General features: G+C 40.7%; 1 protein-coding gene across 2 annotated transcripts in view; it reads right to left on the bottom strand.

The window, feature by feature from the left end:
• LOC118625837 (SPHK1 interactor, AKAP domain containing) overlaps window positions 1-13,550 on the bottom strand; it is a 101,348-nt gene that overhangs the window by 12,439 nt on the left and 75,359 nt on the right. For both annotated transcript variants that reach the window (XM_036255028.1, XM_036255029.1), the window contains exon 7: window positions 1,008-1,193. In XM_036255028.1, coding sequence (XP_036110921.1) covers window positions 1,008-1,193 — 186 coding nt within the window. The remainder of the gene's footprint in view (window positions 1-1,007; window positions 1,194-13,550) is intronic.

Genomic DNA, 13,550 nt, shown 5'->3' on the forward strand with positions numbered 1-13,550 from the left:
TCCCACCATCTCTAGCTGTCAATGACATCTCTGCCAAGTGAGGTCTCCAAAGGGTTAGAGCTGGTGTGTCGTAAGCGAGCAGTCTTCCCTCGGGACCATGGGGAACCAACCAGACTCCCTCCAACTCCAATTCCTGTCTTGGGTTTCGTGTGTGGGGGGGGGACTGAACATATTCACTGACTGATATCTGATGACTCAAACCTTGTGCTGAAGGGCATTAACACTATCAACACCTGATAAGTCCAAAGATTTAAATTCTCTTTGCTTTTTTGTCTCTACCTTGTATTTGGAATTTTAGAAAGCAAGTTGTCCAACATTGTGAGATTTTCCTAAGTTTAAATAGATGGTACCACTGGAAAAACAAAACAAAACAAAACACCTTTAAGGAGCCAGATAGATACCCAGATGCACCTGAACCTCCTTTCCAACGGGGCTCTCTGGAAAATCTCCAGGATCAAACAAGTCTTCAGGCGGAAATGTCGAAATTCTCTGCAGTTTTTACCTCCCGGGGGGATAGTTTTTAGTTTATATCTGTGGCCTGGCGGGGACCCAGTCAGATTTGACCGCTCCTTAGAGCCTGCTTGTTTCCCCAGAACAACAACAGAGGGTGGGGCAGAGAAAGTGGAGGAACATTCACGCCAAACGACACCACACAGTGCGGAAACACTTGCCTCATGTAAACCCAGCCTGGGTTGCATCTGAAATACAAATGAACCAGAAAGAAAATATCAAACACACCAGGTGCAACAGCAGCTCTTCTTAAGACATTCACAGTCGTCATCATCGAACAAATTAGCTGGGGCTTACAGGAAAGGGAACACAGCTGATTCTTAACCCTGGCCAAGGTCGCTGAAGCCATAATCGGATATTAAGATAACCCTTGACCTTGGGAGCTTTCTTTCTGTGCACTGTCTATTAGGGACCCTTTGGTGAGAATCATTTAAAACGCATCTCTGAAACATGTGTTGGGACCTGTTTCCCTGGGAAGTCAAGTGAAGAGCAGGTACCTCATGGATTGCTCACTGAACTGCAGAAAGCTACTTGTGTCGTCCGGGTTGTCCTCCTCATTGGCGAGTTGGGACCAGCTGTCTGTGCTCCCCCCACTGCTGCTGGGAGGGTTGGGGACCTCATCGGGAGCTCCGCCTTCCGTCGAGACTTCAGCTTCTGGTACATCTCTGGCGTCAAAGCTGTCGCTGTAGATGGTAAGATATCATCACCAAGAGTGAAGCACAAGACTCAACTCTCCCCGGGACCCTGCTGTCGGCTGCTGAGTATGAACCTCCACCACCCCAGCAGGAGGTCTTTGGACACACGTGCAGTCTTTCTGTTTGGCCAATACTTCTGCTGGTGCCCTAGGTCTCATTTTTTTTTCTCTTCAGGGTGACTCTCCATCGGCTTTCCCATCTCTTCATTTGACCGCCTCTTTCTTTGAGCCCCCTCCATTCATTTAAAAACACCCGTGAGAACCCTGGTCTGCATACATAAAAATTACTGAGGGGCAGTGCTGTTTGAAAGGAAGATAACTAGAGGATCCTCCCCAGAGACTGGGATTCAGTGTTTCTGCAGAGAGGCCAAGAAACCTGCATTTTAAACACCACCCCCCCCAAGTGATTCTAAGGCATGAGGTCGGTGGACCACGCTGGGAAAAAACACCCACCCTCGTTCTGTTGGTTTCCAAAGGCATTTTGCCTAGAAATGTCTCTGAATATATACTCTCCCTGTAAAACTTATAATTTATAGCAGCACCACTTTCGGGATTCCTGAGCTCTCCAGACATTTAACCCTTGAAGCCTCGCCCTGGCTTCCTGTGACGTCAGGCCCGTCGGGACACTTTCCGCTTGGAACTTGGTTCTCTGCTTTTCTTTTAGTGTCACTGCAGCCAGGTCCGATTGCTCACAGCCCTGCTTTCCCGTCTGTCCCTGAGTAACCGCGTCTACTCTCCCGCCTGGGAAAAGAGCTCCCACGTCTGAACCCCAGCTAGCGCCTCTCTTCCCGACTCTGGGTTCTCTTCACTGCTTTTCTGACCACATGCAATCCGTCTTGGTAACATCTCAAAATCGACGTCTCTAAAAGAAATTCGGAAGGTCCTGCATCCTCTTCCTGTGTTTCTTATTTCCATCGATCTTTCTGAGTGTCCGTGCTTAACGCCTTGCATCTTCTGCATTCAGCCCCCTGCATTCAACCAGTGGCTGTATACTTTCAGTCCATCTCTAAAGTATCTCTCACAGACTTGTCTCTGTCTCTGTGCTCATAAAATTATCTTAATTTAGGTCTTTTTAAATTGATAGAATTTTAGATTTGGAAGAAATGTCATAGATTTCCTGTAGGTTAGGAGGCAAAGCCCAATGAGGTCCACTAAGTTGGTACCAGACATTAGAAATCAAATTCTGAGACTGGTGGGCATCGTACCCACCATGACTCTTTGGCTGGACTAGACTGCATCAGCCTCCACACAGGAGAGCCCCAACTCTTTTCCCTCCCTCAAAACCTTCCGCACACTGCTGCCTAATTAATGTTCCTAAGACCTGTCTTTGACCATTAGTCTCAAAAACTTACAATAACTCCCTGAAGTTAAACTTTGCGTTCATGGTCTTCCCCTTTCTACCCAGTGTTCTGTTCTTTCTTTGTTTCTTCTTTCTTTCTTAATTAATTTATTTTTGTTACAGATGTTTTCTTGTTTTTACCCCCAGACACCCTCCTCTTTATCCCACCTCCGCCCACAAGCATTGTTGTCTATGTCCATTGGTTATGTGTACACAGTTATATCTAAGCAAACAGAACCACCGGTTGTTTCTCAAACATGCCAGGGATTTCCTGCCTCACTGTCTTTGCCTTGTTTCCTCTGACCAAATGCTGGAGACTAGGTGCTTTATTTAGGTTCCCTAACCCTAACACTAACCCTAACCATAACCCGTACCCTAACACTAACCCTAACCCTCCCCCTCCCCCTAACCCTAACCCTAACACTAACCCTAACCATAACCCTCACCCTAACCCTCACCCTCATCCTAACACTAACCCTCCCCCTCCCCCTAACACTAACCCTAACCCTAACCCTAACCCTCCCCCTCCCCCTCCCCCTAACCCTAACCCTCCCCCTAACACTATCCCTAACCTTAACTCTCACCCTCAGCCTCACCCTACCCCTAACACTAACCCTTTCATTACCTGTCACCTATTCAACCTCTCTAAGAGAAATACTACTACCCATCCCACCAGGGGTTTGCAACATGTACATTAGAAAATAAAGATTATTGCCCTGGCCGGCTTGGCTCAGGGGTTAGAGCGTTGGCCTGCGGTCTGGAGAGACTCGGGTTCGGTTCCCACTAGGGGCACGTACCTCGGTTGCAGTTTGTCCCTGGCCCTGGTTGGGTCGTGCGGGTGGCAACCACTTGATGTGTCCCTTTCATGTCGATGTTTCTCTCTCTCTCTCCCTCCCACTCTGTCTGAACAAAGCATCAAAAAAATGTCCTCAGGTGAGGATAAAAGAAAAGAAAAGAAAGATCATTTAGTGCATTTAGCTTGGTGCCTGGCTCCTTCTCCTAAGAGTCTTTCTCCCAGCATGCTGGACAGGTATGGTATTGGGGTGTGGCTGTTTTTAGCATGCTGTGCTGCTAACATTTGGTTAAAAGAGATTCTTAATAAGCTTGATTTTCCCTTCAAAAATGTTGATATTCTTCCAAATTGAGCCAGGAGAAAGGAAAACAATAATGATGGAGCCAAAGAAACATTTAGTGAATTGAATTAAATTCAAAGGAAAGAAAAGTTCATTGGTAACAAATGGAAACAATATACATATTCCACAAAAAGTGGCGATGGGCCATGTACTGAGCACAAAGAAGCGTGCTGAAACCATTTGTGTATTTAGTTAAAAAGTAATTTCCTGGACCAATTTATTTATTTTTTATTTTTTTTTTACTAAATTAAGACCTAATGTTATTAGAAAAATTCATTCCAGTGTATTTCTTATTAAAACAGACGTTCCATCATAGTGATGACATTGTACATTCTTCTATCTCAACTTCATGCTCTATTTTACAGTAAATCTCACACTCCATGTTCCATAACTGGGGCATTCAGAAGGAATAATGATCATCACAAACACTGCTTCTCGTTTTCTCTTGAGAGAGTTTATAGCGTTGCTTGTTTGTTGATGAGTAATGTACAGATGTGTCATGCAGATGTGTGCATTTGGCTTTTCCCCCACCTCTGATCTCACAGTTCACACACAGAGCTTGAGACGGCTGCACTCGATGTGCTGTGGAGTTAAACTAGAATTTCTGAGTTAGCAGAGACCTCAGCGAACATCTAGCTCGGTGTTCCCCCAATTTCATTTATTTGAAAACCACGGTCGTGATTTTTGCTGTATCTGCATTCTCCCTGTATTAAAGGAATAGTAACATTTATTTGAATTAGTTTACTTGATATAACCTACATATGCTTATTTTAAAACTAAATTTTGAGTCATTGCTCTAAATGTAAAAAAAGAATTGCACTGTGGCTGGTTTTGCTCCGTGGTTAGAGCATCGGCCCATGGACCAATGAGTTACGGGTTTGATTCTGGTCAAGGCACGAACGTTGGTTGCCGTTCATCCCCAGCTCTGGTCGGGTTGTGTGGGAGGCAGCCACTCGATGTGTCCCTCTCACATCAATGTTTCTCTCCCTCCCTCCCATTCTATCTGATGTTAAACAGAAAAATATCCTTGGGTGAGGAATAAAAAAAAAGGGGGAATCTCTGGCTATAGGTAGAAAATAGCAATAAAAATAAATACATAACTATAGTAAAAGCATTCTTTCTAATAAATTATGCAGTTGTTTACTCCTGGAAAAGTTTGCTGAGGGAAATCATAACAATTAAACATTACACATCTTAAATATTTTAATTCAGCTTTAGATGCATAAATATGTGCTTATTTGTCAACCTCTAGACCAAGAGAGTTTTTGGTTTCATTCATTTTCTCTAGTCTATTTTTGTAATAATTTATTTCTGCTCTTATTTTTTTAAATTAAATTCCACTATTTTCTTAATAATGTTACATTTGATATTTTTTAGAGAGAGGCAAAGGGAAAGAGAGATAGAAACATCCATGTGAGAGATATACACCAATCAGCTGCCTCTTGCACACCCCCTAATGGGAATCAAACCCCAAACCTAGACATATGCCCTGACTGGGAAGCAAACCAGATTCCCCAGCCCTGTCCATGGGGAGACATTCAGTCCACTGAGCCACACCGCTGGGCTCTGCTCTTGTTTTTTATTATTGCCTCCTTATGTCGCTTTAGGTTTAATTTGATTATCCTTTTTTAGTTTAAGGTGGACATTTAGATAAATTATGTTAGATAATTTTTCTTTAAAAAGAAACATTTAAGATATTAATTTTCCCCCAGTACTACTTTAGCTGCATCCCACACATTTTGATGTGTTGTGTTGTCATTTTAATGCAATTCAAAATTTAGTCCAGTTTTCTTTGTGATGTCTTCTTGTTTTTCATTGATCTCAGAAAGAGGGAGAGAGAGATCGGGAGATTGAACACACACCCACAGCCTGCACAGCGCCCTGTCCGGGAATGGAACTGACACTTTCCGGCACACAGGACGGCGCTCCGACAACTGAGTCACAATGGCCAGGGCATGGCTTACTCTCTGACCAATGGATAATTTAGAAGTGTGTTGTTGATTTCCAAATATTTTGGGAGATTTCCTTGACATCTCTTCGTTATTGACTTTTAGTTTAATTCCATTGTGACTGGAGAACATATTCTATACGATTTTAATTATTTTTAAATTTTATTAAGATTCATCTTGGTGAATGTTTCAAGTGCCCTCTTAAAATGTATATTCTGTTGTTGATGGAGTGATTAATAAATACTGATCAGGTCAGGTTGATTGAGAATGCCATTCAAGTCTTCTATATCCTTATTCTGCTTTGCATTCTATCAATTACTGAAAGAACAGTGTGAAATTTCCAACTATAATTGAGAATTTGTCTATTTCTCCTTCCACCTCTACCAGGTTTTGTTTCGTGTAGCTTAAAGTTCTTTCATTTAGGTAATTACATATTTTAATTATTACGTCTTTTTTATGGCTTGGCCTCTCTGTCATTATAAAATATCCTTCTTTATCACTGATAAAATTTGTTGTCCTGAATTCTACTCAATCTGATATTAATATAGCTACTCCATCTTTGTTATATTTCTTTCTCCATCATTTTACTTAGAACTTATCTGTATCTTTGCATTTAAAATACATTTCTGATAGTTTATGGTAGTGAACTGTTTTTATATTCAGTCTGACAATCTCTGCCTTCTATTTGCAGTGCTGAGACCATCAATAATACATGTAATTTTTAATTTGATCAGATTTAAATATATCATCTTGATAATCTTCTACTAGTACCACCTGTTCCTTGTTTCTCTCTCCCTCTTTTCTGCATTTCTCTGTGTTAATTGAAACATATTTAGTTTCCATTTAACTCCACTGTTGGCTGGCTAGCATGGCTCTTCATCTGATCGTCTTAGTAGTTATTCCAGGGACAACCGTGTGCATCTCCAATTTATCCCATCTAGCTTCAGATTCAATTACACAGATTCACATAGGATGGAAGAGTCTTACAATAGCACACTTCCGTTTCCTTCTCCCATCCTCTGTACATATTTTACTTCTACATGTCCTAAAACATTTCTTTAGTTTCAATAATTATCTTTTAAGAGTAAGAAAAAGTGTTTTATATTTACTTACATATGTACTATTTGTAGAATGTTTTTTCTTTGTCTAGATCTAAGTTTCCATCAATATTATTTTCCTAAAATCTTCCATTAATACTTCTTATGCCCCTGCTGGTTTGGTTCAGCAGTTAGAGTGTCAACCCGCGGACCAATGAGTTGCAAGTTTGATTCCAGTTAAGGGCACGTACCTCGGCTGCAATTCATCCCCGGCCCTGGTTGGAGTCATGCGGGAGGCAGCCACTTGATGTGTCCCTTTCACCCATTGATGTTTCCCTCTCTCTCTCTCCCCCTCCCACTTTATCTGAACCAAAAAAAAAAAAAAAAGGAAAAATGTCTTGAAGTAAGGATAAAAAAAATACTTCTTGTTATGCAAATTTCCTAGTGGCATATTCTGTAATACTTTATTTGTATAAAAGGTTACTATTTAGCCTTAATTCTCAGTTTTTAAATTTTTATTGTTTTCCTTTCATTGTATTTGTTGAGGTGACACTGGTGAACAAGATTATACAGGTTTCAGGTGTCCAATTCTACAACACATTATCTGTATACTATTGTATTCATCACCAAAAATTATGTTTTCATGTGTACCTTTAAATTTTGGAACATAATGATAATAACTATTTAAAATCTTTGCTAATTTCATCATCTCTATTTCTGGATCTATTTATATTGACTGATTATCCTCTAGGCTATGGGTGACACCTTTCTACTTTGTAAGTGTAACATTTTTTAATGGATGTTACAGTGCAAATTTATGTTACTGAGTGCTGGATTTTATTGCCTTTCTTTAAATACTGTTGGACTGCCCGGCCAGTGTGGCCCAGTGGTTGAGCATCGACCCATGCACTAGGAGGTCACTGGTTCGATTTCTGGTCAGTGCACATGTCCAGGTTTCACACAGATCCCCAGTGGGGGGCATGCAAGAGGGAGGCAGCCAATCGATGTTCTCTCTCATTGATGTTTCTATCTCCCTCTCCCTTCCTCTCTCTCTAAAATCAATAAAGAAAAATAAATAAATAATAAATAAATACTATTGGACTCATTCTAGGTTAAATTAGTTTTAGTTCAGCTTGATCTTTCTTTTTTTTTTTTTTTATCCTCACCCAAGGATATTTTTCCATTTTTTGTACAGAGAGAGTGGGAGGGAGAGAGAGGAAGGGAGAGAGAGAAAGAAACATCGATGTGAAGGGACACATCGAGTGGCTGCCACCCACACGACCAACCAGGGCCGGGGACAAACTGCAACCGAAGTACGTGCCCTTAGCGGGAACCGAACCCGGGTCTCTCCGGACTGCAGGCCAACGCTCTAACCGCTGAGCCAAACCGGCCAGGGTTTGATCTTTCTTTTTTTATTTCAAAAATATGTTTTATTGATTTTTTAGCAGGGTGGGGTAGAGAGAGAAGCATTGATGTGAGAAAGAAACATCAATTGGCCGCCTCTTGCATGTACCCCACTGGGGATCGAGTCCTTAACCTGGGGGCATGTGTCCTGACTGGGAATTGAATCAGGACCTCTCAGTACATGGACAACAGTCAATCCATTGAGCCACACCGGCTGGGCTCAGCTTGACCTTTCAATGTTTGTTTTCAAGTTTTGTTAGGGCAAGTTTAGATTAGCCTTTACTTTTAGGGCTAGTTTAGCCTAATTCTAAAGTATGATCCTTTTGGGCCTCTAGAAAATGTTGCACATATTTAACATGGATTTTCTACTCAGGCTTGTCAGAACTAAACTTCTGCAGTCCTGTGTGATCTTGTAGAATTGCTCCGTTCACGGCTCTCCGGCGTCATGGGGCTCCATACATGCTCCATACACGCACAGCTTGATGTTCAGCAGCAGCCTGGAGCGGCCCTCCCTGTGGGTTTCTGGAGTTTTCTCTCTGAACAGGGCCCTCCCGTCTGTCACCACTCAACTGAGCCGTGAGCTCTGCTCAGCCTGTCTGTCACCCGTCTGTCTGAAAAGGACACCCGGCAGAAGGGTGGGGCGGCTGCAGGGCTCACCATGTCTGTTCTCCTCTCAGTTCACCTTCGTGGCACAAATTTGACAATTGTCCCATATAATTTGTCCATTTGTCAAGTGTATATAAGGAGGGCGAGTTCTTCTTCACTGACTCCATCCTGTCACATGGGTGGGACCAGACATCCAGTCACATGTATCTTTCACTGTGATTTTCTTCACAGGTGTACCGCTGACGTTTTGATTTCAATAATTTTATTTTTAAATAATTATTTTATATCTAGAGGTTTCCTTTTCTTTCTCTTTAATCCTCACCCGAGTATATGTTTTCACTGATTCTTTTTCAGATACAGTGAGAGGGAGGGAGGGAGGGAGGGAAGGAGAGAGAGAAAGAGAGAGAGAGAGAGAGGGAGAAACATCGATGTGAGAGATACATTGATTAGCTGCCTCTCGCACCACCCCTACTGGGCCTGGGGATTGTGCACAACTGAGGTATGTGCCCTTGACTGGAATTAAACCCAAGACTCTTTGTGGACTGATGCTCTAACCACTGAGCAAAACCATGCAGGGCAAGGTTTTATTTTTCAATGATTATATTTGTCACCTCTTGGAGTATTTAAATGATTTTTAATTCTTCTTCATCTTACTTTGATTGTAGTTTGTTCCTTAATCTTACATTGTAGACCTTATTTTTTCCATGTGTAAAATATACTTGTGTTGTATTCTGTATCTTACAATCCTAACATCTGACACTCTTATCAGGGCTAATCCTGCCATCTGATATTTGTTCTGAGTCTTGCTTATGAGGTCTTGATTCCTTATGTATCTTGCAATTTGAGGTTCTGAGCTAATAATTGATAGGGCTTTCTCTGTTGGAATCCGTTGAGACTTGGGCTTCAATATCCAGAGATTTATTTAGTCTCTGCCAAGGTCTTACAGTGATATTAACCTGATATTGCTTTAAGGTAAGTTACCAGCTTGAGGTTTCCCTGGACCACATAGATGATACAAATTAGACCTCTAAAGGTGTAGTAGGGTAGGCTCTTGTTATAAAAGAAGATTTTTCCCCATCTACCCAGAGTCCTAATCCTGAAAGACAGATTTTTAAAATAAGCTCCTTTTCCTAGTGGGTGATCCTTTTTCCTAAGTTCATATTTATACCGGGGACATAACTCCAGAATACGAAGGTTGTTTGTCAGTTCTAAGTCTTAATGGGCCCACATTATCATTTCCTGGTTTCTTTTCGCCTTTAGAAAATAAACTTGTATATTTCTGAAACTGACAAATGTCTCAGGAGCAGGTGCAGAATCAACTTTAACTCACCACTTTTATTTTCTGGTCCTTTTATTTTCTGCCTCTGAGATAATGAATATGATGATGATAATGATTAATAAAAATGTTAATCTCAGCCCTGTGTTTGAAAGGATGTTTGTTATATTAATCCAGACTCTCTAGTTGGTTCAGAGTGGGAGAATTTTCAGGCTAGCCAGAACATCATACTGCCTGAAACACAAGTCTCTCTTTATTTCTTCACATGCCTTGTCCTGTATCTGCTTTTTAGTTCTCATCGCAAATGCCAACATCCTAGCTCATCAAGTCACACTCTGCAGTGATTTTTTAAAGAGGTTTTTTCATGTATTTTGTTTGCCTCTCCCACTGCTGTGTAAGAGCCATAGAAACAGGCAAACATCTCTGTATCCGTCTGCATGTCAAGCTCCGAGGACAGTGTGCATTATGGGTATCAAACATTTGTTGGATGAACACATACTATTTTTCTTGAAGCAAATATAAATGAATACACAACATAAAAAAGAATACACAACATAAGATATGTTTCTTAAAAAAGTCAGATTATGTCAGTGAGTGCAATATGTGATGTTCACAATTCTCAGTTTGGTGTTTATATTTGTGGTCCCAAATGATCAAAAGGTTAGATATTTATTATTCAGTGATCTCAGACAGGGTGGCTGAGTTATGAACACATTGTTGCCCACCAATAGAATAATATTTTTCTAGGAATCAGGAACGGGGATACCCTACATCATTTAAACACTTTATAGTTGAGAGATCATCTAGGTATCTGGAAAAATGTGGTAGCCCAAAATATAACAAGTATTTCTATTTGAACATGATTTCCATAATATATTCTGAAGTGGTTACTCTTTTATCAAATAAAAAAAGTGATTTTTATTTCAGTATGTTGAGATTTTATAAAGTGTTTAGTAAGAATTATGAAAATATCTTTCAGAGAGTAGCTAAAAATGCCTCGGGACAGGACCCCTCCCCACCTCCACAGAGAATTCAGAGCTCCTGTGTCATCTACCTCTCCCTAGAGAGTAAGTGGGTGGGAACTCTTTCACGGGAAATTGAGTTCTGTATTTAGCTATTTTGACACATTAAATTTCATGGTAACAACTCTGAGATTAGAAAATGTGATCTAAGTAGGTCTAATTTCTCCTCTTTCAAATCCTGGGAACTCTCCTGTTTTAATACAGTTCTGACATTATTCATAACACTTTTCTTTTGGGAAAATAATCTCCTGGAATTAAGGCAACCCTGTACTCTAACCCCAAATGACAATGACAACCACAAAGCAAACATTTATGGAGTGGTAGGCACTTAAGAGTCCTCTCATGAACCCTGCTGGTGTGGCTCAGTGTTTGAGGTTGACCCATGCTCCAAGAGGTCGCAGTTTGATTCCCAGTCAGGACACATGCCCAGGCTGTGGGCCTGATCCTCAGTGGGGGACATGCAGGAGGCAGCTGATGGATGTTCTCTCTCATCGATGTTTCTATCTCTCTCTCCCTCTCCCTTCCTCTTTCTCTAAAGAGAAAAAAAGTTAAAAAAAGAAGAATCCTCTTATGACATTATTATTACTATTTCCATCTATAGGCATGTAAACTAAAGTAGAGAGATGAGGGAACTTGCCTGGGGTGACATGGTTACAAGGTTAGTTAGTGGAGTTCATGTTCTATAACAATTTTTTATATTGTTCCACAAAGGAAAAGACATTTAATTTTTTTTATCCTCACTAGAGGACATTTTTCCATATTTTGTTCAGATACAGTGGGAGGGAGGGAGGGAGAGAGAGAGAGAGAGAGAGAGAGAGAGAGAGAGAGAGAGAGAAACATCGACGTGAAAGGGACACATTGAGTGGTATTGAGTGGTTGCCACCCACACGACCCAACCAGGGCCGGGGACAAACTACAACCGAGGTACATGCCCTTAGTGGGAACCGAACCTGGGTCTCTCCAGACCGCAGGCCAATGCTCTAACTGCTGAACCAAACCAGCCAGGGCAAGACATTTAATTTTTAGAAGCAGACTCATCGCTTGAGTTTCTAAGGCTGCTGATTTCACATTTTTTTCCTTTCATTATTGGAAAACAAAATCAGAAATCCACATCATGAGTTGTCAGAATATGTTCTTGGGTCACGTGCTTTGTCATTATATAGAACAGAAACCTAAATCAATTGGAGGCTTTATTCAGATGTATTTCAAAAAATTTGGAAAGTCCTCAGGTTGTACCTATTTTAAGCACAATATTAGTGACACATGAGTAAAAATTGTATGATGAATTTTATTTAACTGCAGTGAATTTTATTTAACTACTTGATTTGAGCTTACAACCATAAATCTTGTTGAACTAGAAGTTCATGAATGTTCCTTAACTAGGTAACCTTCTTGACTAAAAACCTCAGCTGGTTTATCATCTCTGTGTTCAAGGAAACTTTAAATGAAGGGTTTTCCATTTTCTGCTATCTCAATTTAAAGTAGGTCTAAAGAATTACACACTAGCTCTTTTGTTCCTTTAACTCTTTGATCACTTATTTTTTTATTAAAAAAATTTTTTTTCTTTATGGAATTTTAGAGAGAGAGGAAGGGAGAAGTAGGGAGAGACAGAAACATCAATGAGAGATAACATCAATTGGCTGCCTCCTGCATGCCCCCCACTGGGGATGTGCCCTGACCGAGAATTGAACTGGGGACCTCTTGGTGCATGGGTCGACGATGCTCAGCCACTGAGTCACACAGGCCGGGCGGCTCTTTGATCATTATTAAAAACTCGTAATTCTGCACACTTCCTGAATCTGGTGAGTACTAACCCGAGGTATGGTGCTCTTATAAGACTTTGATGAGTATTTTTTGTAGCTGGAGAATTAACTGGTATATCAGAACTTGTCTTCTTGATCAGCTTAGCCTATGCTTCATTTGGTTTAACTGGAAAGTTAAGTTCTTAGCACTAGGGGTTGAGAATGAAATACTCATGTGCACCTGGAACAGGTACCAACCACACCTTGTAATGATGTCTTATGATGATGGGCAACATCAGCACCTAAAGGTGAAACCCCTTTGCTTCCCTGGTGAAGGTGAGAAAGTATTGGGGATGTTTAAGAGCTGATGAAATTTGATGAAGGGCATGTTCAATTTGTTTATTGCAACAAAACATTTAAAATGTCATAGGTTCTTGGCACAATAGGCATACTAGTCATGCAGGTCATTTCTCATCTTATGTTTTCCATAAGATAGAGCTTAATTTTTGTTTTCATTTTCTTCTGTTTTGTTTAACTTTAACTATAGACCAAAAAAATTAAAAATGATACAATGGTCTCATATTCAAGAATCTGATGATGTTTTGCCCTTCATGATGCCATAATTATACCAGCACCCAGGGAGCCAGCACTCACGGGCTCAGTGTCCTTGCAAAGATCTTTAGAACAAGGCAAAAAAGAAAAACTTGAAAGGAGAGGCCCCAAAATGATATCAAAATATTTTATGTTAGTTTCCAACATTAAAGTTTATTTAGATTTAAATTTTTTCAAGTGGATTTGTTGACTTTTATTATTATTTTGCTTGAAAATGACCATGGAT

The sequence above is a fragment of the Molossus molossus genome, unplaced genomic scaffold (genome assembly GCF_014108415.1).
Source record: "Molossus molossus isolate mMolMol1 unplaced genomic scaffold, mMolMol1.p scaffold_m16_p_11, whole genome shotgun sequence".
Classification (NCBI taxonomy): domain Eukaryota; kingdom Metazoa; phylum Chordata; class Mammalia; order Chiroptera; family Molossidae; genus Molossus; species Molossus molossus.